At 33.2% G+C, this 27,494-nt stretch overlaps 1 protein-coding gene across 2 annotated transcripts; it reads right to left on the bottom strand.

Moving 5' to 3' along the window:
* Window positions 1-337: 337 nt before the first annotated feature.
* Window positions 338-26,337, bottom strand: LOC125051216 (ichor). 2 transcript variants are annotated; one of them, XM_047651422.1, is made up of 3 exons: window positions 26,178-26,337; window positions 25,674-25,808; window positions 338-3,044 (listed from the first exon to the last, which is right to left on the bottom strand). In XM_047651422.1, the coding sequence occupies exon 3, from the start codon at window positions 2,963-2,965 to the stop codon at window positions 1,568-1,570; it is 1,398 nt and encodes a 465-aa protein (XP_047507378.1). In that variant the 5' UTR covers window positions 2,966-3,044; window positions 25,674-25,808; window positions 26,178-26,337; the 3' UTR covers window positions 338-1,567. The 2 variants fall into 2 exon arrangements, with proteins under 2 accessions (XP_047507378.1, XP_047507379.1); XM_047651423.1 differs by having other exon boundaries at window positions 26,070-26,323.
* Window positions 26,338-27,494: the final 1,157 nt, after the last annotated feature.

The raw sequence follows: 27,494 nt of genomic DNA, 5'->3' as shown, positions 1-27,494 counted from the left end.
AAGGCATGTTATAACAACAATAAATTTAATAAATGACCTAAAATGTATCTAGTAGCCTTAGTAAAAACGATATCTATTTAGTAGAGTAACAATTACGAGCGTGAATATATTTGGAACTAAACAAATTTTTAAATATTCATAAAATACATTTTCAAAAATATATACATATACTTTAATCTGAAAGAGTTTTTACTAAGGGTATCAACATAGTCAATTCAGTGTTGTCAGATTAAGTAATTGGTATCGAAACCACAGATTAAAATATTTAAAAAGACTTCAATATGGACCTATTGTCATTATTCAACCCGCACTCATAGTATCCAATTGATTTTTTTATTTTTAGTCAGTAAATTACTAAATATCATTAGTAGGTCAAACTGTCATGGATTAAATTTTGTGCTTTCATTCCAATTCAAGATCTTACTTAGTAAGTACATTTTGGACGGTATACGTATTTACAGAATTAAATGAATTTTTAAAAATTAAAAAATCAAATGCTAATTTTAATTATAACTAAAAACACCCTGCCCTATAAGTATACAAATATTTGAAGAAATAGTTGATGAAAGTTCAATGTGTAAAATACTGTTACGATATTAAATGATTCTAATGTTTATGAATGGGAAAATAAATTTTAATCAGTTAAACTAGCTGAATTATAAGATATCTCAGTCCCTCAAGATCTCAATCAGGCGGCATCCTAGCAAAATTGTCTTACGGGTAACACTATAAAAATAGTTTACTGTAACAATTAAATTGAATTGATACAAATAGTTTGCTACTAATCCGTGTCCTAGTTATGAGTTGCGCAATAACGGATCGCTGTTATTACATTAAGTTAGTTTTTCGATCATTTCCCGGACACGATTGTTCCGCTCATGCGCCTGCGCACTGCAAGGATCTCGGGGCCATCAATTGTTATTATTCAATTAATTAGGAATGTTTACTTGAAGGTGATGCATGAATGAAGTAAAGACAAAGATTTTTTTCTTAAATTATATGTTGTTTTGAAGATCTGAGAAATACATTTTAATTATATGTTAACAATAATTAATAATGTGACACTACTAACTATAACTCAACGGTGAGTGATTCTAACGTTTAGCCTCGTGAGCTTTGTCTTTGTTTATATAATTATACAATGTACCTAAAATATACAATAAATCTAATTAATATCTTTTATTATTTGACTACAGGTAGGTAATCGGAGTAAGCATTCACACTCGAAAAATATAAATTATGTGAAGAGTCAAGGAGACACCGTTCTTCGTTCATACATTACTCAATCGGAATGAATCAATTAACATACATTTCATACACGACACGCAATGAACGTAAACTTAACTACACAACAAAATTAAAAACAATATTATCTACATTATAAATCTGAAGAGCTTAAAACTAGATAACATTGCACTTTTCCTTAGGAGGATAATAACTAAAGGGTTTAAATCGCTAACTGTGTTAGAAGAATGACGGTTAATATCCAATAGTCTAGATAGATTTTCACCACACGTTCACAAACACACAACTACAACCTACGAAATGCTTTTGAGCTAGATTTGGCTCAGTCTCTTCCGATCCGTTTATGAATTTGCTGGTGTTTTATCAGATGCGCCTTCTGTCTAAACGCCTTTGCGCATACGTCGCATCTGAATGGTTTCTCTCCAGTATGCGTTCGAAGATGCACTTTAATATTAGATTTATTCAAGAACCCTCTATTGCAGATCCCGCACCTATGCACCGGTTTCTCTTTTCCTAAAAGCCCGCTTAGCTCAGCAGAGGTGGCCGAGGAAAATGCCAGGGAACTTCCGTGTAAACTTGCGCCATTGTTTCCTTGTTTTGCCTTTGCTCGACTTCGTTTTGATTTACTAGAAGGAGTTATCGTTGTGGTGTGAGCGTGAGGATAACCCATTAATCTGTCAGGGCTGCAAAGACCATCCTGCTTCAAACTCAGTCCGTAATGGGAACCATATCTTCCGTTCAACAGGCCACCCACTCCATCTGTCGTTGAAACAGCATTACCAGGAGGTGAAGATGTTGATATCACCTCCATACCATAGCTAGTCGAGCTGGGCGCTTCTTGTTTTACCGGTGGGCCATTTTGTAAGCGATTTTGAAGCAACGGCATATAACCTTGAGTTAGTAAATTCTGAAGCGTTGACCCTGCTTGGCCAAAATTGTTTTGAAAAAACTCTTGGGTTTTTGAATACTTATGGTTTTTACTAGGATAATCTAAACCAGATTGGTGATTCCCTTGGGTGGGTGGTGGAGAGATCGATAGACCCAAGTCTGAAAGATCTTGTGTGATTGGCATTTTTTCCCCTTGTTGACTGGTGGCGCTAGTTATCCAGGTCATGTCTATGTCCATCCAGCTATCTCTTGAATCGTTTCTCTCAGGATCCTCTGGTTGGGAAGGTACAGTAGTGTCTGCGATAGCAGATCCTATGATAGCCGCTATATCTTCTATTGAACTTAGGTCATACATTTCTTGTTTAGGAGCATCATCGAAAAGTTTAGCTGGCGGTGAGCAAGATTGAGCACAAGAATCGGGCGCTCCTGGGCCAGAAGATTCTGCAAAGGGTTTTGTATCAGATACATCTAAGGGAAACGGTTTGACGTCCTCTAAGTCGGGTGGTTCCGAGTCAGTAGCGCAAGTGGAAGACGAGACGACCTCATTATCACCGTAGCCACTTTGAGTAGGGTAATTATTGTTCTCTTCTGGAAGACGTTGAGCAATAGCATGGAAGTGATGACCGGAGATTCCATTAATAGAAAGGTGTCCAGTGTAGCCAGTAAAGGGCGGGAGTGGTTTAAGTTCCGCAAGGGGTGGAGGAGCGAGTAGAGAGTCGAGAAGCTCGTGGCAAGGGGGAGAAGAGGCCTCGTGCTTCGGGTCGAACCAGCAGGCGCCCAGCAGTAGCTCACTGGAAGGGGGCCCACCGCCCGCCACGCCGGTGCACTTCATGCCGCGCCTTACCGCGACGCCAGACCCGACAGAGACCCCACCACCACCATACTTAGATGCCGCCACCCTGCCGCGCTGACTGAAACAATATTTCATACATTAAAAACCTTCTTAAAGTCTTTATTTAACTTTATAATACACAAATGGTTTCGGTAATAAATAAAATGTATTAGAAACGATATACAATATTCAATTTAGAATGTTTCTTTGATAGTATAATCATCGTTTAACGTAATGGAACATCTCTCGTACAAACTAAGTCTACCTAATTAATAAGAATTATCGACCTAATAAAATAAACCTACGTAAAATGAGGATCAATGATAAACCATCCAAAGTATATATTTAAACGAACACGTGCAAAACAAGAATACCTTAGCTGTATTCGTAAGTAGGCAAAACGAATATGAAACAGAGATATTGGCGCTAAATGGCAACCATTTGCTGCGCGCGCGCCGCTTCGCATCACTAACTATCTATGCTAAGATATTTGTACTATATACTATTTCTATTCACATTTTCATAAGTCATATTTTTTTAATTTCTGCTAGAAATCATAGGTATTACATCAAAAATGAAAATATCTATACAAAATCATTAAAATTAAATTTTGTGTACCTACACATATTTAATATGTATAGCTCCTTATAGTACAAAATTTGTTTTTAATTTTTAAATTAGACCTTATTGATGTTTGTATAAAATTGTCATTATATTTTACCATTTTATAACGCTGCTAAGATGATATAAGCAATGTTGTTTCTCTCTAAGCGAATATTTTGTATTGTGATAGATACCTCAATGAGAATTGCGTTATTTAAGAATTTAAATTACTTGTACTGTTACACACAATTATATTTTTCTATGAAGTGAACTGAATGAGGTAAGATTTCGTACACAACCCAACTAAAGGACCGATATCACGCACAATTGCCCAAGCATTGCACGCCATTCGCAATGTTCAATCAAAAAATCGAGTGAAATATTAAAATTTGTCTCGGCAACCAAGAGCGCGGCCTTCAGGTTTTTCGCAAATCTATTGCAGCCGATAGCCCGTAGCGAGTTGCCGCAATGTGTTCGGTAAAAAAATCGTTACAAGACTTGATTGCACTTAAAACGTGACGCAGTGTTAGACAAATTGTTATAAATTGCAAACAATACATTTTATTTAGTATAATTTTTTCACGATATTTCGAAGCGTTGTGAAAAATATTTGGTTTAAGAATTTAGTATATTACATAGTAAGTAATCCTTACGAGATATTTTGGGATCAATTTATTTAAGTAACTCTTTTAAAATCTGAGCAGTGTTGAAAGGCACTACCTTAAGCGTACGCTCTCATCCTAGAGGTCGTAGGTTCGATCCTGGGATGTGCACCAATATACTTTCATTCTATGTGCGCATTTAACATTCGCTTGACCAGTGAAGGAAAACATGGTGAAGAAACCGGCTTGTCTTAGACCCAAAAAGTCGACAGCGTGTGTCAGGCACCGCATGTGGATCACCTACTTGCCTATTAGATTGACAAATAATCATAAATCAGATTCAGAAATCTGAGGCTTATTCATATTGACTAAAGGATGCCGTAACGAAAACTATACTAAAGATATGTGTAAATGTATTATTTAATATTTTAAATACTCCTTTATAAGAAGGGAAGAGAGAAAAATCAGTGGCTGAAAAGATTTCTGAGTTTCGTAATCAATTTTCGGTATTCCTATCTGGCCGTGTGATCAGCCTTGGGTGCCTATTACACACCTTCAAGTGAACCCGAAGGCATATCTTACGGCCACAGAGACAAATGCCACACGCTCAAGCCACTAGACTGAAACTGAAATAAGAACTTATACAAAAATGTACCGAAATATTCTTGAAATTGCTACGATATAAACAACTTAACCAGCGTAGGCGCAATCCCTTGACTCACGCTTCGCTCAGCAAGCTTCAAGTAGCGTTTAGACAAACATCCACTTACCCAAACATCTCTCAATCGAAATGTATGTTTATCGAACAAAGCTAATGTACCTAAGCTAAGCTTGTATCGAAAATGAGAATGATTCTATTCATAGACAAAACAAAATAACTAGTAACAAACATACGGTATATTTTTTACATAATGACAGATAATGTCTCTGGTTAAAAAAATAATGCTCCGTATCAAAGTGCAATCAAAGTTCAATCGATTGAAATCATGCAAGCAATTGTTGTCTCGTCCGAATTCGAAAGAAAGTTTAGGTCCGGTTCGCTATTCGCTCTGTTGACTATGTCTGAGTGAAAGTCTGAGTAAATACAGCCTGCGCCGCGCCTCGTCTCTTGTCATTTGTCGCTTGAATATCTTATATACTTACTACTGTGTTGATAGTAATTGTATAGTTATATTACTTAAAGTAAGATGGGCTACAAAAGTAATTGGTAAGTTAGTAGTGCCCATAAAACAACAGGTATATATTTATACAATACATACTTTGAAATATCAAGTGTCTTTCATAAATATAAAATTATTTGATAATATTTTTTTCTAATATCTATTTATATTTGTATACAGGCCTGTTCAAAATATATGAAACTCAAATTAGTAAATTTTGATATTCTATAATGACATACACGTTAATATTATATTGTCCGTAAAAGTTATTTAGTTTGTTGCAAGAATTTTTTTAATAATTTATATTATTTTAAATACTGTATTTGTGTAAATAAAAATAATATTTGGTATAATAAAAAAAAATACAATAATAAAAAAAAAATAAGCAATTGCTATTCTGTGTAATAAGTACGCTACAACTTAATTAATGTATGGCGATATTACGTATATCAAAGATTAAAAATGGTTATTTATATTATATATTAGGTATAGTGATTAAAGATTTAATAATTTAAGCTTGTCTTGACTAGTGGTATTCCAGCCTTGAGGTAGGTTAAAACTGGAGCCCCTAAGGCATTTACCGCAAGCTATTGTGAATCAGCACCGTGAAAATCGAAAACTTGATCATAATCAGGCGAGTAACGACCTAATTGGGCAATGTCAAGGTTGAATTTTCCCCGCGCAAATTTGGCAGTTACGACCTATGGACATTGCGGCACGCTTTACGCTACTGACATACTTCCGCGTAGTACCGTTAGCCGGCCCTGTTCCGTTCTTGCCTCTCTATCGTTCTCGTTCGATTGTGTATCTCTGTTTCGCTCGACGTGCGACAATTTTTCGATGCGGGCGCAGCATGTGGGTTGGCCCGAAAATTGAGTTCGTGATAGGATTTTAAAGTTTAAGTGGGGGATATGTGTGTCAGAGGGTCGTAATATGTGCAAAGTCACGCGGCCTCCCTCGTTTTAGGGAGGAGGCTTTGATAAATATTATTATAATATAGTTTGACGCCGAAGTTTTTTATAGAACAGGGGGCAAACAGGCAGGAGGCTCATCTAAAGTTAGGTGATACTCTCAATGCCAGAGGACTCGCGAGTGCGTTATAGGCTATTTAATTATTCCTACTCTCTCTTTTGAAAGACCCGAAAAGGAATTGGTTCGGAAATACTTCAGCGAGAAGCAATTATAAATAAAATGTATATTTACTAAGTGTCCTAAGTTATTTATATATTTTTTTATATATACAAAGTACTTCATAATAATAGGGGTATTTTCTATCATTGTCAATTATGTTACTGGGTAGACCTTTGCAGATACCAGGACCAGACTAAATCTAATAAGCAAGCAGTACGGTAGGCCAAGCTTATTTACTAAAATTATAAGCACACATGTGTGTTATTTACACTAACACAGATCCGGGTTCTATAACCAATATCAGCCGTAATATCAACGACTCGTAGCACCACTAAAAAAAACATCTTATAATTTAGTTTTACTAAACTTCTACTTGTGTCCTTTATTCCAGTATCAAATTAAAAATCTTTGATTAAGGCGTGTTTAATGAAATGTCATAATTTATTTTGAATTCAATGCTTTAGACTTTGACAAGACGCGGGCTTCAAGCATGGTCACAATAATCTTTCTATTAACGAGTTTTATTTAAAAAGAACTATGTTACATTTCCAATATCTGTTATTTCAGATCGAGAAAATATATGCATAAGTAAATTTGCTTAAATAAAATATTTAAAATTAGCACAAAAGCGTCACCTGTTCAAGCGTGAATTTTGTCACGAAATAATTTCCAAAAAGCACAGACACGTTCACTGACCACGAGTTAACTGACTGAACTATTTTTGTTCTAAAAGTTATAAAATTAGTTTTAGGTAAACAATGAGGGCGGCGCGTGTGATCCTTACCGTTAGGATTCTAAAATCGTCTGCTACCTACCAATAAACTGACCGGAATTTTATTGCCGTTTAAACTGTATAGTCCAAAATTTTAAAAGTACCGCAATTCACGTTTAATACTGTTTTTAAATTACCCTAATTGGTACTGGCGGCAACCCCTCTTTTACCAGATGAATTACTTTAGAGAAATAAATAATTTTGACGAAATTTAAGGACAGTTTGCATATGTAGGGTGTATCTGTTAATTTAATAACGTTCAAATGGAGATGCAGTGGTGCTAGGACTTAAATTTACACATTTGTTGGTCTTATTATATATTAAAATGATTCAAGAACTATCAAAGCTTGCTCGCAAATTCTAGAGCACGTGTTAAGAGTTACTAAGTCTAACAGTTAGTTAAAAACTTTGCTACGTCTGCGCTATTATTACACATATATAAGAACCACCATTACAAGAACCACAAAGAAAAATCTCTCTAAATATTAAATAATTAATGTGTCTATTTTATTATGATCATGCTTCTTTAAAAATATATTAATGTATAGCTGGGAATATATTGCAATAAAATTGGTTAATACTACAGAAGTAGAATATTAAGTATTATTTATAATATATTGATTAATATTATATTTGTATTTTAATATAATTATAAGTTCCTTACTAATATATTAAAACGTTATATTGCCTTACATTCTTATCTTGAAAGACCTGCATAGAAAAGAACTCAACGCGCTCTAAGCATTGAGAAATTACCAGTGTTGTAAATAAGTTTAAGGTAATGCTATCAATTAAATACTTTGTAAATTTTTTTAGCATGTAATAATTTAACTAATAAGGAATCAGTTGATATCACTTGTTTATGCAAAACTCAACTAACACTTTAATTAATCATGCTAAGCCTTCAATTCTTTACTAATAAATATAAGCTCTTACTGAAACGACTTTATAAACTATACGCCCTAATTAAATTTTTATCATGCAAAGTGACACGAGTGTAGATAAAGACTAAACAGCCTATAGTTGTAACGTTTGTGAATACAGTCCGACAGTTAAAGATATTCAAATATAACAAGTAGCGGTGTTATCTTTGAAGTAGAATGACAATGGCATCCCTAATCCTAATTGCCTAGTATAAACATGACCTGAAGGTACCGTTATAAGATACAATTTTGGGTCGTAAAGAATTGTTTATAAAAACTTGAGCTTAAACTAACCGACTATTATTACGAATACTGAAACTAGCGTGAGGGTAAAACTTGCCTTACATTCAGTTTCCCAGAGCTATCTTTTCCAAAAATTTGCAATAAATCTCTCACAAAAGATCACATATTTACGTATATAGTTGGTAGGAATTCTGTTAGCAATAGTTATTAAGTATGAAGTATGCTGTGTTTGCCTGTTAAAGGGTATAATAAGTTTTTATTAATATTTTTGTGTGTTCCTTGATGTAAGCTTTTATGATCATACCTGTGTCAACCACTTTAAATAAACAAATAAGTCACGGTTTCAGTTGATTTTCTTAATTTAATGACACATGCAAGTTGTGGCGATGCGTTGATGCATAGTATCCTTTTTGTTTGTACTTTAAAGAAGTCTATACCATTACAGTACAATATAATGAAAATGCAAATTTTCATACATAAACAGGTATATAATAAGGAATTTTCTCGGTTTATTACTCTTCTATGAAAATGGTTTATATATATATATGTATAAATGCAAAATATCAAGGAGCCTTATTAACATTTGAATAAAGTTTTGTGACCATCTTTGCTACAAAAATGTCTTCTAGGAAAATAGTAAGACAAAGCGAGAACTTCTTACTTTTGCATATATTACATAAATTGAGAGTCGATAATTTAAGACATGAATATTAGTTAAACCATTGTGTTGTAATCGGCAGGCTTTAGTAAAAGCTTCAGAATTTTAAAACCATTTTAAAAGGCAATAAATAATTTGCTTGTAATTGTCAAATACTCGACAAAGCTCCCTTCGAGACTTTGCAGGTTAGAATCTATTTTCAAATTACTACAAATATTCAGTTACAAAAGTTCTAAGATTCTTGATGGACACAATAATCATCGAGGCAAATAGGAAGGAACAAAAAACGATCGGTCATTGTCCTCCCCCGGGATAGCCCGGGATGGGTCGTTACTACTAACGGGATCTGGGTCAACGAACCGCGTCCTCGTGACGTCATGACCTTGGTTTGGGAGTGTTCGATCGCTGAGATAACGCGTTTTTTATATACGATTGTATAGAGAATTCAGGATTACCATTACCACTTGGTTAGCGAAGCGCCATGCGAGCAATACATATAATAAATAGAATTTCTGTCGAGGTAGACTTATTTGTTTGTACACTGGCTGAGTTCACAAGAGTTGCTTCCTATATTATTAGTTATAAGATTTAGGTATATTAATATATTTTTTTAATGATTTTTTATGTAGGTTAATCGGTGTGGGTATAATTAATGTGTCGTTCTATCGAATTAGTAATAACTGTAAAGATAGAATAATGATATGAAAATAAATAAATAAATAAATATTGAGCATTTTACTACAAAACAAATTAATCTCTAGAATTGAAAATATATAAAAATCAAGTTTGCAGTTCAAGAGTAACTTAGTTTTATACAAACCAAAGTATTTGTTTAATAATTGTAACCATCTTAAGGTGTTAAAATTATTTAAAAATAAAAGTACATATAAGGAAAATAATTTAATAACAGGTGTTTTTTATTAAGTACAGTTTTTTATTCAAAGGGTCACGCACCGAAAAATAAGGTCATATTAATTGAAACACAGATGTCGATGCAGGTGCAATTATTATTATTAATTAAAACGTTTTTAACTTATGTTTAAAGGAATTATACATAAGTAAAGACACGCCTTTTTATTTTGAATTATTGTCATAAATTAATTATAGTCAAGTTCTACGAGTGTCTACACGACGTAGAAGAGCTACGTGGTTTTGTAGAACCTAGAATCTAGATCTACGAAAAAATTGTTGCTACGTGTATCATCTTAAAATATATTAACCGTTACACGATACCAATTTCATTGAAATAATATTTTTCCATGACTTGCATTTCTAACGAATAAATTAATAGTATTTTGGGGCAATAAGATATTCTGAAACGATTTCTTATATGTTTTAATAACACACGCAGATATCTTCTTCGTACTAGAGCATATGAACACTAGTAAACTATACATGTATGATGAATGATATAATAAAATATAAATATGTACTGAGCAGTGTTGGTGTAGTAGATTCAGAGTGCGACTCTCATACCTGAGGTTGTAGGTTCGATCCCCAGCTGTTACCAATAGACTTTCTTTCTATGTGCGCATTTAACATTCGCTCGAATTGTGAAGGAAAACATCGTGAGGAAACTTGACATGTGTTAGACCCAAAAAGTCTACTTGCGTAATAAAGTTATACTTGCTTTACGTATTAGATTGAAAAATGACCATGAAACTGATTCAGAAATCTGAGGCCAAGACTTAAAGAGGTTGTAGCGCCACTGATTTATTTATTTAAATATGTATTATAATAATTTGATAAAGAGTAAAATATCAAAATATGTACATTCAGCCCTTTTTCGTGGTTCAGACTACTGACTACTCTTACATGACAAATTTGTTGACACAAATGACATATTGGACCAACTTTTACTTAGTAAATAGAAACGGCCGTATCTTATTACCATAGCATAGAGTTCAATCTCCCGTCAAACTTTATCTTACTTTTACATTTAGCAAATAAGTGCTAATACAATTCCCTACGGTCACTTTTACGCGTAGATTTGTAGTAAAAAATGAAAGTTTACGCTTTGAAAATGCCGACATTATATAACTACTACGTCCTTATAAATTGTATAAATAAAAATTACTTTATCAAACGAACTACCTTCTTTTCAAGGCCCCCATATTTGTTGAAATATATATATCTAAGCTGCCTTTGTGTGATGCAAAACCGAGATCGTTGGTTTGATTACCGTGCACCCAATACACTTGATGAGGTGGTTTATTGGTATTGTACAATTAACAATGACACCTATTTGACCTATTTATAGTGGGGAAACTAGCGCATACTATAAATAGTTTGTCAGTCAACAATTTTATGTCATTTATAATTTTCTCCTATGAAATATTACTCTACCAAGTTCGATCTTCAAAGCTGCTTTATCTGTGGCTTCGATTTTAGTAAAAATACTACACAATTGTCTAAACAATGGAGACGGTAGTGTACCAAACTAGTTAGTGACCCAAAAACAACCTTTGAAAATCAAAAAACAATACAAACATTAATCATGTTCCAATTTCTATTGAATGTTAATGAAACGGTGTTGAGTTTATCTTGGCGTGCTCTCGCCAAAGTTGAGATCACTTTAAGATAAAAATAGGGCTGCAATAAAATTAAATATTTTTAACTTACAATTGTCCAGTTACATTTACTGAGTAATACTGCTTTTAATTAATTTGATATACAAAATACAACGGGTGTATTTCATCATTTTACGGATTTATTGATTGACATTTATTCAATTAGATTAGATACGTTTTGTCAGGAATCCCTCCAAACCATTGTTATGAATCAGAAGACGAATTGGTTACGAATTAAATTGCAAATATAAAGAAACAAAAAAAGTTATGCATAATAGATGCAAAGAACAACCTTTATTATATACATATTTTAACTTAAAATGAGATACGCTGAATGACGAAAGCAGTTCTAAGCTCACTGGAACCGTTCAATGATCCCAACCAAGGTATTCAATTATATAATATACATTTTAAGATAGGCGTAAGTCAAAAGAAACAAAGTCGTTAGAGGAAACCCCTTATATTAATAAACCGTTGGCAACCCTAATCCATGCCACCGATATGTCTGCGCTGTATCGGCGGTCGGCAATTAATCTTAGATTAAGTTCACGGTTAAGGCTTTAGATTTATCAGCTAAGTGTACCCTAGAATTGAGTACAGATTGTTGCAACTTATTTACTTGTAAAAGGAATTCCTATAGTTAATCCGTGCTTTCAGATTTTTTATTGTGGCCAATTAAAAATAATATAATACGATTCGTGGCAACAACGACTCGTAAAACCGGGGTTAATAAAACTTAAATCCTATTACTTAGATAGCAAATATCTGTTTCGAGCGGTATATTTTCTTTATCGACTCGGTCAAACGCTTTCTTTTACTACAACAATTTAAATTTGACGGTTCTTATTACAAACTTATCGAACTCGACTTTAAAATTAAATTTTAGTGAATAAATGTAATAACATTTTCCGCTCGCTTTATTATATGTGTAAAACAAATTAAAATACTTCGACATGTATAAAAATGGAAGTGGATGATTAAGAGTAATAATTGCTTATCAATATTTAATTAACGTACAAGTAATCGAAAAATATTTTAAAATAACGAATTCTCTTGTATCTTATCGAATTATTACTGAGTTAAGTGCGCGTCACACTGTTTTTGGGTCAGTCTGAGAATGAATTTATTAAGTCCGCACTAAAAGCCCACTAAATATCGCTCAAGACAACAGCTAATGGACAATCGATTTGAAGTCGATTTATGCTGCAGTAATTGCTTGTAACTTTGCGTCTAAACTTAGACTATTTTCTTCATTATATTATGTAGAAAGCTTCTTCGTATACTAACTATGAATTGAATAAATATAACTAAATAAATAAATAAATATAACTGTAACTTAAATTATTCAACTTTTTAAACTTTAATTTAACGAAAGCAAATCTATTATGAACCCAAAGTTCTTTTATAGAAACTCCAAACTCTTTAATAGAAAATAACATTAATAATTAATTATAAAAATGTTATGAGTCTGTAATTTTCTTGCTTTCTCTTATTATAACCTTTTGTGCAAAATTATATCATTATTATCATAACTGTACAATCACATAGCACAAGAAATAAAATAAAAGCGGAATAATTTGTTTTTAAACGATTTAACCGGTTCAAAAGACAAAAGCTACCAAATATGATCATTAAGAAAAGACATGTTAAAGTGTGTGGTCACAAATGACCAAGAAAAAACACCGTACGTGAACTAAAATGTCGTATAAAGTAGGTTTACGAGCGGCAGCGTGTCATGTGTACGCGCACGTACCTACCACGCACTACGCGTTTTGATCCTCAAAAACCGTATTTACGACCTAATTCTAGTTGTATTTTAAAATATTTTATGTTTGCGAATTTATTATAAATGTTTACAACTGCTGGTTACTGATGCTTCTAAAATAACATTAGGATCTTGATTTTATATCGTTAAGTAAGCCAAAACATTGTTGAATAAACAGTTAAAAATTTGACGATTTTTTTGTTAACATCAAATTAAAAACTGAAGAGCTAAACTTGTTATTATTAGTGATTTTATGTGTAGTAAACTACCACCTAAACCTTCTTATTAAAAACCCGATCAAAATCATTCCATGAGAACAGTTCATAAATTGATCATAGAATACATTTTACAACGCCGAGTAAGGGCCAGTGTCCTGCGCAGGAACAGGTTTAGTAACGGGACCCAACTGACCCCAAAACAATTTTTGGAAGCCATCCGAAATTGTTCATTACACTTTTTTAAATATTACTAATTGGATACATGTCGCAACTTGTAAATTGACGAAAAGCTTTAATCATTCAAGTGGTTTTTATTACTTTGACTTAATTATTATTCATTCAGTTTTAATTTTGGCAGTGTCATTGCACTTGAGTGTTAATGCGCGATTTCTTATGGCACGTTTTTACTAAGACGATATAATAAATGGTAATGTATGGATATCGTGATGCCACAGATGGTATATTTTTGGAGAATAGGCCATGGAAATGTGGGAGGGGCAATGCGGAGCGCGACGCAAACTTCTATTTCCCTTAGATGATTTGTGGTATTTAAGATAAGAAAGTAATAAATATTAAGTCTTTTATTATTTTTGACTTGCGAGGACATTAGGTGCACAGCCTAAGTATATTATAAAACTTTTTTATTAGTTCTAAAAACAACAATCGCCAGTAATTTGGTTTTTCAAGTATGTAATATAATTAATTAACTATTTAAGTACCTTTACTGTTTTCTTTGTTAAGTAGATTAAGTATTAACATATAGGAAAGAGCGTTCATCCCTAACACAGGTTCTTGAACTTAAAAGGGATGTACTAAAATATAGATTTAAGACTATTTACTTAATAAAGAAAATTTTTGTTTAAAAAAAAAAAAAAGAACGAATTCCGTAAACCGACAAATTGATTAGAAGATATTGAAACGGATATTTCATTGTTAATAACAGATAACGTTTTATCTTTTTTTTCATATAAATAAATTGTAACATTTCAATCATTTTGGTTCCACTTCAAAACATTAAAAAAAGATTTTTACTTGCCCTAAAACTATTTAAGGCTGTAACGTGATAAGTATATAAATAGGCTATTATTAAATCGTTCGTATAAGTATTAAACAATCTACAAATTTTTAAACATGGATTAATAGACAAGAAAGGTATCGATTTCCAACCAAAAGAGTTTACCCGGATTCATTTTGGACAGTTATAAGGTATCTCGGTATTTTGATAATATTTAGGTCGATCGAGTATCCTGTTGATTCACCCGACTGTGATGTAATTTTGATGAAAGTTAATTTTACATTAACCGAATTTTTTAAATGACTCAACGGTATTTACTGTATATCATAAGTGAAAGTAAGGCCTACATTTGAGAGATAATTCTTTAGAACTAAGCATGGCAGTGAAAAAAAACATACTCCCAATACGTTCTTCAACATTCGATCTAAATAATCGTTATATGAAAACAACCTAAACCTTGTTTTATTTCCATATCCTTAATTTACATTTCAAGTTAGTATTTTTTATAGCTAAATGTTAGTTGCCTATGGATATGGACCTCTCTTGGGAAAAGGCCTCCTCTAACCCTCTCTAGAGGGCTCTATCTTGGCCAATAGTCTAATATAATCTATAATAATTTTTTCTCAGATGTTATATTCATACTGTATATATGTGGGTGGGTCTTTATTCTAAAAAAAAATATGTATAGAAAAGAACTTTCATATATTTCGATATACACACAAAACGCGTCTGATAATTTTAAAATAATAATAAAACTCTTGTACGTTAGCACATGAACAGACATATTTGTTGATCTATTTGACTTAATACGATATAAACCCTCCTTGCTTCATCTGGAATCGGATACAGTTTAACCAAAAGTGGGCCACTGTGCTCATTAATAATAAAATAAAAGCAAATATTAAAATATAAATAATTTGACATGGCAACTCCGTGAACGTCTCTGCGGTGTAGGTCAATGTAAAAGCATTGCTAACTTGCTCTTGACTTTGAAAGGAGGTTTCGCGGTCGCGGAGGGGATAGCGGGGGGAGAGAGGGAGGTAAAAGTGAAACGTCTCTTAGAAGTGCAATTCACATGAAGTTAATTGTTTGTATGTCGAGTTAGTAGGTGAGCCTCGTTGATAAATTAATTTGTTTTGAACAAAAGCAGCGTATAAGTTTTAACCAGAGCATATTAAACTGGTTAAGATACGTATGTTCATATCAATGTTTGGCTATGGTCCAACTAAAAATTTGTTTATTTATATAAGAGCATATTCATTACTTAGAAACGTCAAGGCGTAATTAACAAGCAATGACGCGCCCATCTGAGAACTGCCAAGTTCAATTACAGAATATAAAAAAATGCGATCTCTGTTTTCCAAGTTTACATAAAATACTATATTTAGTTATTACAAAAGAAAAGTCCTTCACAAATGCCATAAAAGCGATGGAATAAAACGTCTGTATAAATAAATCAGTAGCGCTACAACCTTTTTAGGTCTGGGTCTCAGATTTCTTTATCTGTTTAATGATCATTTTCAATCTAATAAGCAAGTAGGTGATCAGCCTGTACCTGACACACCGATGTCAACGGTTTTGGGTCTAACGCAAGCCGGTTTCCTCACCGTTCCAGCGAATCTGAAATGCGCACATAGAAAGTCCATTCGTGCACAGCCAAGGATCGAACCTACGACCTCAGGGATGAGAGTCGCACCGACGAAGCCACTAGGCCAACACTTCTGTTATACACCTATACCTAACCTAATACATTGTTATAAATTTTGAGAACTAGATATTTTTCTAAGCTCCTTAGTCAGTAAAACTTCTTTTAATAAAGAAGCACCAAGTATACGTGACTAATATAGTCAACGTTTTTATAAATTTTTCAACAAAGCAGTGTATGTAAAGTTGTCTTAACAATTAAAAAGATGTACTATTAAATTCTTTAAAAAAAATAATCAACCGCTACAACTGTTTTAGGTCTGGGCCTCAGAATTCTGTATATTTTCATGATCATTTGTTAACAGGCAAGCAGGTGATCAGCCTCCTGTGCCTGACGCACGCCGTCGACTTTTTGGGTCTAAGGCAAGCCGGTTTCCTTCACTGTTCGAGCGAATGTTAAATGTACACATAGATAGAGAGTCCATTGGTGCACAGCCGGGGATCAAACCTACGACCTCCGACCTACGACGAGAGTCGCACGCTGAAGCCACTTGGCCAACATTACTCATTAAATTCTTTAAGCCCGTACAATAAAATTATAATTAAATGGGTGATGCTCATTAATTTCGCGAAATAATACCGTATAAGCTGTAAATATAGTTGAATAGCTCACATATGCAATTATCGTGTTTACGAGCGGCTAGCTACAACGGTCGGCCAGTGCGCTACGATATTGTGACGAGAATAACTGGACGTACGCTCTACTGAACGCAACAAACACTCATTCCACTGTGAACCAACTATAGAAATTAATATTGTATCGTATGTACGGTAGAAGCATAAACAATATCAGAAGAAAATGACTATATGAAAGTAGAGAAGTTAGAATCTATCTTTGCAATTCAACGATGTAATTTCACATTTTTAGTTTATGTTTATGTTTATGTTATTATTCTTTAAAATCTTTACGATTACTTAGTTACCATAGTTATATATTGCCATAAATGTAGTGAAATATTTTCCAAAATTATTTTCCACCACAAACTTAGCCAGACGTTTTGGACCGTAATGCTTATATTTAAGTAGATTATAGAAAACTATAAAATCTACTAATATCTGTTATAAACAATTTCAAGAATATTTATTTATTAACAATTCGTTGCATGTACAGAAATGTAACACAATTGTCATAATTAAATAACGTTTTATTACGACGGTAGCTGGCAGATTTTTCGCTTTCGAGCGATCTCTTCCAGGCAACCACTGTCAGAAAAGAAAATTAAATTATATAAAGTACGCGTAAGAAATGCAAAAATACATAAAACGTAGTTATTTACACAAAACTTATGGAATAAAGCATAGCAATTAAAACATAATGTAAACAGTGATCGGAACAATATTAAAAAAAGGGCACATGAAAAAGAAGAATATCCATTGGTACAAAAGTACACTGGAACAAAAAAGGAATTCTTGAATTTATCGCATTTACTGACAAGTTTCGTTTTATAATATGTTAAAATTTCCATGTCTAGATCATGCCCTACACACAAATCTAAGTCTAGATATTAATTAATTCTCGGCTAGTATCGCGATCATACGTCAGCAGACAGTTATGTGACGTAGCAACAAGGCCACTGCGCACGCGTCCACTGACACGGTGGATGTGAGAATATGCGACCACATGACCATGTATGGGACTTAATACAATTTTCCAAATCAAACAACTTATTAACAGATTAGTTACGTACTCAGAGTCGTTTACATATAAAAAATATTATTTTTTAAATACTGGATATTATTAGATTTAAATATATAGGAAATTAATGTTTATTACTGTATGCAATATTGAAAATATGTATAGGAACAGCCCAGCTCCCTAAAGCACCGTTACACTAAAACCTTGTAAGGACGCAGTTACTATGAGAATTTACGTAACTTAAAATATATATTTCATTCACAAGTATTGATTTTAAAGAGCAATAAGTTTTACACGTGAATAATAGAGTTCTGTGGTTGGCATAAAGAAAACTGTGTCTCAATACAATTAGCAACGTTTTGTCTTTACTTAAAATGTTTACCCGTAATCAAATAAAAACCAGCTTTACAGTTATTTTGAAATAAATAAACAAATATACAGCTCTCTCACATTTCTTTAATAACTCTAGATAACATTAGCATATTCTTCTAATAATCTGCAATATAAACGCGGCTTATCCACATTCCTTTGAGACTCAAACTCAATGAAATGTAGGTCAAGTTTATTGACAAACCAGGACGTTGCCCGTCTGCTATCCTTATCACACACATCGTTATGTCCTGTTCTAATTGAAAGCCTTCTTGTAGGCTGTCTTGCTTTTATTTGAAGTCGAATTGCGGTTGTTATTAATATAGCTTGTCCAAGAAATATATGATTATTCGAAATTCGGGTAAAAATTAAGTGAATAAAATAGTAAACTATAATACAGTCCTAAAAACAAATATTAAAATTAATTAAAAATATTAAAAATAAATTAGAAATATTAAAAATTAAATTGAGCCAGACGCATGCGCGTCGAAGTCTTTTAAACTGCCTACCCTAATAAAATTGTAAAATTGTACCCATGTACCAATTAAAATATACTTTTCTTAACACAATACAAGGAAGTAAAGTTATATGACTCCTAGAAAATATATACCCTGAATTATTTAAAGCATTTTCAATAGAAAATCTAAATTTTTAAAAATATTAAATATATTTAAATCCCATAAGGATCTACGGTATGAAGCATTATTTAATCTTTATCCTAACTCCTTATCTTGTACTCGGATATAACCTGAGACAAACCGGAAATCGGTTTAATAGACGGGAAGTGAACCCGCACTCAGGTGTTCTCTCACTAGGTTAATGGTTTGTTTGGATGGATCTATAAAGGTGAACTATTACGGACAAAAAATGATACATGAAGGGTGAGAAACCTTTTGTTTTTTTTTGTTAACGATTTTATACTATTAAGGATCTTGTTTATAATCCATAACGTACCTTAACCTTTAACAAGCGTTTGTAAGCTTTAAATATATATGTAGTAATTTGACGGGTCATTGATCTAGTGGTTAGTACCCCTGACTGCGAATCCATTGGTCCCGGGTTCAATCCTCGGCTGAGACAAACATGTGCTTCTTGGGTGTTTAAATATGTATTTATATGTCTATCTATTTATAATATGTATGTATATTCGTGGCCTAGTACCCATAACACAAGCTTCACCAGTTTAGCATGGGACTAGGTCAATTGGTGTGAATTGTCTAATAAAAAAAAAGTTAAAAAATTTAAAGCAGACACATAATTGCAAAGTACTCCACAAGACTAGGAATAATATAAAAAAATTCACTATCTTTTTATTTTATTGATAATTTTAATATCCTGTATTATATATTAATCAAAGAATTATTCTTAACAAAAAGTTTGGGAGAACAAGAGATTATCACGCGACAGTTGTTCAATCAATAAAAATATTCTGTTTTGACAAGATAGTTTTTCAAATCAATTAGATTCGATCATAAGTTAATAGTTTTTGTATAGTGTGTTTATCTTTAATTGAAAGTTTGATGCTTTTGTCAAACTTAATATCAGTAATCTATTAGACCTATTTTAATAAACCTTTAGAACTATTATCTATGATTTGGTCTCAAATTTACGAATCTCAGGTACAGGTATGCGTAACATTCCCACAGAATACATGAGTTTTTTTTACAGAATTCAAATATTGATTGAAGGGTTGTACGGGACATCTGTCTCAGTGAAAGCCTGAGAAAGCGCGATATTTTGGTAACATGTGCCTTTAAAGCCTTATTGTTCAAACATGACATGTGTTCTTTTTAAATTTTGAATATTTTTGATGGTGGAGATAATTATAGAGTATATCTTTAATAAAAGATCTTAAAGAGTACCTACGTTTTTACTATAAAACCACAAGAAAGTGTGTACCTACTTTAATTTTCACTTACAAACCGAGTATGCCTTCATTTACTAATACAACGTTTCTTTTACAAGTAAATTAATTAAATAATAAACGGCTCAAATATAAGAGTCTTTCCTCCAACTTCGATGTACCATTTGGAGTAGAGACTCTTGGGCCGTGGGGTGTACACTGTACACAGGCGCTTATCAAAGATTTAAGTTGGCTCTTGGTAGATAGAACCTGTGACCCCAGAGCTGGTGATTTCCTCGCTCAACGAATTAGTATCCAAACTTTTATATTTGTTTTTATTAAGTTTTAATTATTTTTATTATTACTGTTTTTAATATTATTCTGAATATTTGATTGTAATGTTTAGTTGAATAAATAAAGTGCTTAGATATAAATAGAATATTCATATTAATTTATATATTTTATAAGTAATTTAATTTTGTCGAGATCACAATTGCAGAATATCGATTTAAACACGTTACCGATGCAGGGTAGAAGATACTTATCAAAGATATAATTATGTATATAGATATTATATTATATATTAGATATATTGATTTGATTGTGCTCAATCGTCCTTGCTTAACACGTATTACACCCGATCTAAATTTACATCCCTGCCCATTAAAACTTTTCTTCATTCATTTTAGGTCATAAGAACGTATACTAGTCACAAAGTTGTTTAGCTTTCTCCGACGTGCGTGACTTGACAGATGCGGACAAAATTAGATCTTCATCGCTCAGATTTAGTGCTTAGTATCCAGTGACAGGTGCCAGCCACTAGGCCACTGGGCGAGACAAATGCTGCCTTTGATGTCGCTTGAGTTAACTTGTTTATTGCAATTATTGGAATCGATAGGAATTTTATTTAAAAAATTAGGTTTTCTTATGCATAAACCAAAATTGTTAATAAATAAAATTAAGGTTTCGGTGTTCTAGTATTAATCAATATTATATATATACGTAGTATATGGGTTTGTATTAATAGATTATCAAAGATTAACAAGGGCTGGAATATGGAGCGCTGAAATCCTTCTTTAAATATGAAATGAAGTAATACTTTTAGAATAATTAAGTATAGGCCTAGTGGCTTCAGCGTGCGTCTCTCATCCATGAAGTTGTAGGTTTGTGCACCAATGGACTTTCTTTCTATGTGCGCATTTAACATTTGCTCGACCGGTGAACGAAAACATCGTGAGGAAACCGAAATGTCTTAGATTGAAAAAGTCGACAGCGTGTGTCAGGCACAGGAGGCTCATCACCGTTTTGCCTATTAGATTGAAAAATTATCATGAAACAGATTGGAAATCTAAGGCCCAGAACTAAAGAGGTTGTAGCGCCACTGATTTATTTAATTTACTTTTTGAATATATATACGATACTTAACAATGGCTAAATAAATCAAATATTAAAAATTTTACTGGACCATATCGTGGGTGTATTTTTGATGACTTTTAATTTTAGCGCATAAGGAATGTCAGCCATCTAGATACTTCGTATTCTGCCGTCATCGACGGTAGGTCAGTGGTCGGTCAGCTGACGCTTTCACCGGCCATCGTCCTGCGCGTGCGCCGCCTATACTCAACACGTCATAAACAACACCATATACATCACTCTATATATTATGCACCCGAGCATAATATTAATTTGAACCCAAATACTTTTCACTATTTTCAGCCATCTCTTTTCTTGAACAATAATAATTCTTCTGTTCAGAGAATGATTCCGAAATATAATCTTTACGTTACATAAAACAAGAGTTAGGGTTTATTAGGGTCTCGTGTGCTAGGAGAATGATAAAAACAGCAATAACCACTCTTATATACTTAGAAAGACAAATTACTTAAGGCATTGCAAAATAGTTCTACACCATCTAGGATCATGTTTGTTCTGCCTTTGTATACAAGCTTCATTGAAATTCTTTTGGGAGTAAATCATATAAAAATATATAGACAAAAATTTATGATTTTACTTTTAGTTAGTATATTATTTATCTCCAAAATCTAAGAAAAGCTCGTGATAGAAATATTCAACTTTTTACACAAAAACATAGATTAAATAACATCCTATTTAAGCTATTTCAATATTATAAGTCAAGTTAATTCGAGGCCAAAACCATAAGGTTGTATTTCGGAATCTCCTAGTAACTTATGTAAACGTGAATCATTACTTGACCATCCTAAAAGTCCTTCTCTTTGAATGATTGTTTGGAAACACCAACATTATGTACCTATGTTCTACATCGATTTACGCTTCATATATCAAATCATTAATATACTCGTAGGCTAACATAGAAAAAAACTTTTTTTTTTGATAGAATTTGATTTGATTATTCAATATAGTGCTCTTGAGAGCTATACAGTGATTATAGCGGTCCTAAAACTTTTCGGTACCATTTTTATAGTACGATTTGTCTATAGCCTCAAAATAGGCTTCAGTTTTAGCGATTACCTCTTCATGAAAACGATTTCTGAGAACTGGAACATGTCACTGAGGGTTCGAATTTCATGGAATGGAAAATACATGCAATTATGCCATATAATATTTTTGAAAAAATAAGTATATAGAGTCATCAGATTAAGTGCAACTGTCTTGACAACCAGCGTTAAAGAACGCTTCCTTAACTGCTTGATACCATTAAAAAATTAGAATAGTAAAGTCATGCTAACTTTTGTAAGCAGAAGTCACACTAAACGCGTCATCTAAGCCGGGTGAAAATAAACCGCACTTGACATTCGCATGGTCATTGCCGAGCGCTGAGACGCGTCGAGTGAAAGTTACCTCCCCTCCCCTCTACCCTCGCCCCCCGTCCCTCGACTGCACGTATATGTGTCACTAGCCTAGACTACGTGGAAAATCATTTATGTTTTACTACGTCGAGGAAAAACTTGCCGAGACCGAAGTGAAAGCATCGGGGTTACTTGGTGAACCCTTTGCTAAACTACAATGGAACTAGATGTAAGCTAACCTCGAGGATGTAACTGTGGGAGTAGTATGATAGTAGATTATTTAACAGTTAAAAAGATTTAAAAGTATATAAATAAATTATTTTTTGATAATTATGGTACATCTCCTTTTTTTTTATATAAAAAGGGGGGGGGGGGCGAACGAGCTTGCGGGTAGACCGAATAGAGCAGTCATCGCAGCCCATAGACACCCATTTTTAGTGGTTGCGTTGCCGGACTTTGACGGCATCTCTATTTCAAATTCTACTGGTTTCGATTTTTTTGACATTTGACAGGTGTCAATTGTCAGTTAAGTCAGAGGGCGTTTATAGACATAGGTAGAGGTCTAGACATTTAAATAATTCTATCGCCTTGTTCCGCCTACCTTGCCCGATTGCCTCACAACAGTAAAATCTGACTCATTGATAATTAGGCTTCAAAGATGTGTCATTTTAGTTTGTATTTTGAGGTCAAACTAAGCCTAGCTAACAAGTGATTTGAACACGGATTTCGTCACATTTAAGTAATACTGTTAATAATCTTAGCATCGCTAAGTTGTGGTATTATCTGTGCAGTGTGGTATTGTCAAACGTCAGATTTTGTATTTTCTTTAAATTGTAAAATGTATTTAGTTGCGTTAAAGATCAAGAAAGGGGCCTCATAGCCTAGCGGTCTTATTAAGTGGCAGCTAGGTGAGGGGTACCGGGTTCGATTTCCGGTTCGAGGGCAAGTTTTAATTTAATTTAAATTTGTTCTCGGCCTTTGGGAGGGTTGTGCGGTACCGGGCGAGTGCCTAAACCGTACTTGGAGGACATGGTCAAATTTCTAAGGCAAAAAGCACGAATTATAAAAATATTATACTTGACGCTGGCTAATGCACAAACCGTGCCAGAGCCATAAAAAAAAAGATCAAGAAGAAGACAGTCAGTCTTTTAAAAATTAATTCAACCAGAGATGCCACAACAACTACATCGGTGGATCCAAATTAAGAAAATCGCTCTACTGTAGCTAAAGACATGAAAAACAATTCAGCGCGTCTAACGACTCTTGCCAACCTATTTGCCGTTAATGTCTATATTAACATTTTTAAAGTGTACCAAATGAAAAATTTGTCTATAATTATTTTGCGACCAAATAACATACTGAATTAATTATGTTTACTTATATTGTAATCCTTCAGGTAACCTTAACAATATATAACAAAAAGCAATTATACTAAACATATAGTCAAAGATGGACATAATCTAATATATAAAATTCTCGTGTCGCGGTGTTTGTAGTTAAACTCCTCCGAAACGGCTTGATCGATTCTCATGAAATTTTGTATGCATATTGGGTATGTCTGAGAATCGAACAACATCTATTTTTCATCCCCCTAGATGTTAAGGGTAGTCCACCCCTAATTTTTTTTTTAATTTTTAGATTATTTTTTTATGATACAGCATTAAAAAATACATACAAGCCCTAATTTTCACCCCTCTACGATCAACCCCTATTTTTTATTATAAATGATATACATGGCAAAACGACGTTTGCCAGGTCAGCTAGTATATACAAAAAGGTTCAAACTTCAAACATTTATGAGAGAAAAAAATTAATAAAAAATATTAAATACTAACTTACTAAAACCTAATTTGGCTGTATTGTGTGATAGTGTGAAAGTGGGGGTATGTACGTGATGGTGTGTGTGTGGGGTGTGGTCATGATGCAGGTTATTTATTCTTAATACTCCTTTTAAGCATCTCATTAAAAATAAATAACTTTGTTAATATTTAGATTTGATAATATTCGGATTGTAAAATTTATAATTATTGAAGCTACTCTTTTTTCGTGTATATATTAACATTACCATTCACAAAAATAAAGAAAATAATGTCGTAGTCAATATATAGTATTGTACTAAATTTGCGTTACTCTTATCTAATTAATTAAAACTGGTTCTATTAGGTATTCTAGGTCACTCACCCGCATTACCTAGGTACGATAGGTCAATGTACATAGAACCATCAAATTTTCGTATAACATGCCCAAGGTCGCTTTTGTAGTACCGTTTTATACGGTGTCTTATTAATAACGTGATGTAGGACACGCGAAAAAACGGGAAATTTAAAACAAACGAATACTACAAATACTCAATATTTGAATTGCTGAAGTTCTAGAAGTTCTAGCGAAGGTCCAGATTCGATAAAAGATTGTTCTTATCATTGTTATGCTAGTATTTTACAAGACATTTTTAGATTTCCTGATTTTCCTTGGAGGACATTTATAAAGACACACAGACTATTAATTTTTTTTAAATAAACCAACAAAAACATAGAAAATAATAATGGTTAGCTTTGGTCATATTAATTTTATATAATAAAAATAAAAATAAAAATCGGTGAAGGAAAACATTGTAAGTAAACATGTCTTAGATCTAAAAATGACCACGAAACTGATTCAGAAGTCTGAGGCGAAGACCTGGAGAAACCACTGGTTTTTATTTTTTTTTATATTTAAAAATAATACTCACTTGTAAGATTGCAGAGATATTGTGGGTAGCGGTGAATGTTGTTGTCAAATCCAAAACATTATACACTTTGTCAACTGTCACAAGCGTCACTCGCGTCCTGAGCCGAATACCAGGGCGACACAAGACAGGCACAGACTAGAAAGAAGAGAACAACTGTAGACTATACTATACTTTGTGCTACTTTGTGTTAGTGCTACTGTACAGTGTTAGTATTTACCCTAGGAGATCCCATACTATCACCAAACTCGAAAAATAGTTATAATTTATTAACGTTAAAAAAATCGAAACTAAAAAAAATAATTATTAAAAATAAGGATATAACGGGATTAAAGACATGCAGTTAGAAAAAAAAAGTAGGAAACAATGTGATTGGCAAAAATAAAAGATACACGAAACCTCAAGTATATAAAGAGGAGGGTAGAAAATAATAATCCATAAACACTGCACAGCACGTCACTTTATTTATGCCAATTACATTTCCCGGGCACTGAAAGGTCAACGTACTAGATCACTGGTTCACTGTTCACGTCGTGGTCCGTTTGGGTCCAGTTTAGTCCGTTCAAATCCGTTCGGTTACGTGAGATACGTTGGGTACGCGGTACGGATGCGGGCGCAAGCCGCGCGATCGTCGACTGACTGGCAGCGCGCGCGCACCCCACTTTCTGCCACCAAAAATTTTCTACCACCACTGCGTAGCTCAACGCGCAGCCCGCTATATGATAATACCGTTTGGATTTGAGTTTAATGTAAGCGTTATTCTGTAAGAGAAATACTTACTTACGCATAATATTTTTTTTTTTTAAATAAACTTAATAACTAGTCAATAGTTAAAGTAATTTTGTTTTTCTATGTTATTCTAAAATAAAGTTTCATTTAAAATATCGAGGCGCTGTTCATTATGTATTAATATGTTATAAACCACCACTAGTAAATACCAATAGAAACTAATAGTTAGATTAAAAAAACTAAAATACAATATTACAAAAATATTTTTGCAAAAATTCAATAATAATATAAAAGCGACGCATTTCTCTCAAACTTTAGAAGCTCTGGCGGCTGCTATCTCCAATGCGTACACGCACACAACGATGTGCACGCACACGCACACAAACGTGTTCAGCCTACAGACCTACAACCAACTTTCTTCTACTGTCACCACTATCCCAATATAATAAAGTATATAATCCTTCGTTCCGGGTGATATTGGTATTGGTCGATCGAGCTGGTTAAGTGGGCCAATGGTTTTCTTTGTAGGCTCCGCTGAGGCCCTCACAGGTCCTATTTCTTAGCGCTTAGATGATCAGCTTAAAGTAGCTAGGTATATATCTGAATATTTTAATGTTAAGACTCATTTACTAAGCGTTATCAAACAGGTATTTATAATTAAATAAACGTTACTAACTACTATATGATATGTTATCTTTTTAGTCCGTTTTTATTTAGATATATTAATTTAGTTTTTTATAGTCCCAGGTTGGCACAGTTCTCGGTGACGGCGAATTCCCTAGAAGAGATTCTATATTGTGAGGCCATGTATTTGAACCCCGTCTGTGTACTAATGAATTTTTATGTGCAATCAATAAACACTTGTTAAGGTGAATGTTGATAACGCAAAGAATTCGTCATATCTTGGACCAAAAAAATCTCTAATTTATCTTAGAAAATAATCAATCAAAATACAAGCAAAATGGGACTTCAAATGTATATTTAGTCGAGTTTTTACAAAGTAGTTAAAAGTGTTATTTGTATGCATAACATTAAGATATAATAAAATTGTGTTTAATCTAAATGAATACGGCATTCTGGCGGCGATCTATGCTA

Source organism: Pieris napi, chromosome 7 (assembly GCF_905475465.1).
Source record: "Pieris napi chromosome 7, ilPieNapi1.2, whole genome shotgun sequence".
Classification (NCBI taxonomy): Eukaryota; Metazoa; Arthropoda; class Insecta; order Lepidoptera; family Pieridae; genus Pieris; species Pieris napi.
Note: the sequence above shows the minus strand (reverse complement) of the source record. Positions and strands in the feature narration are given on the sequence as shown.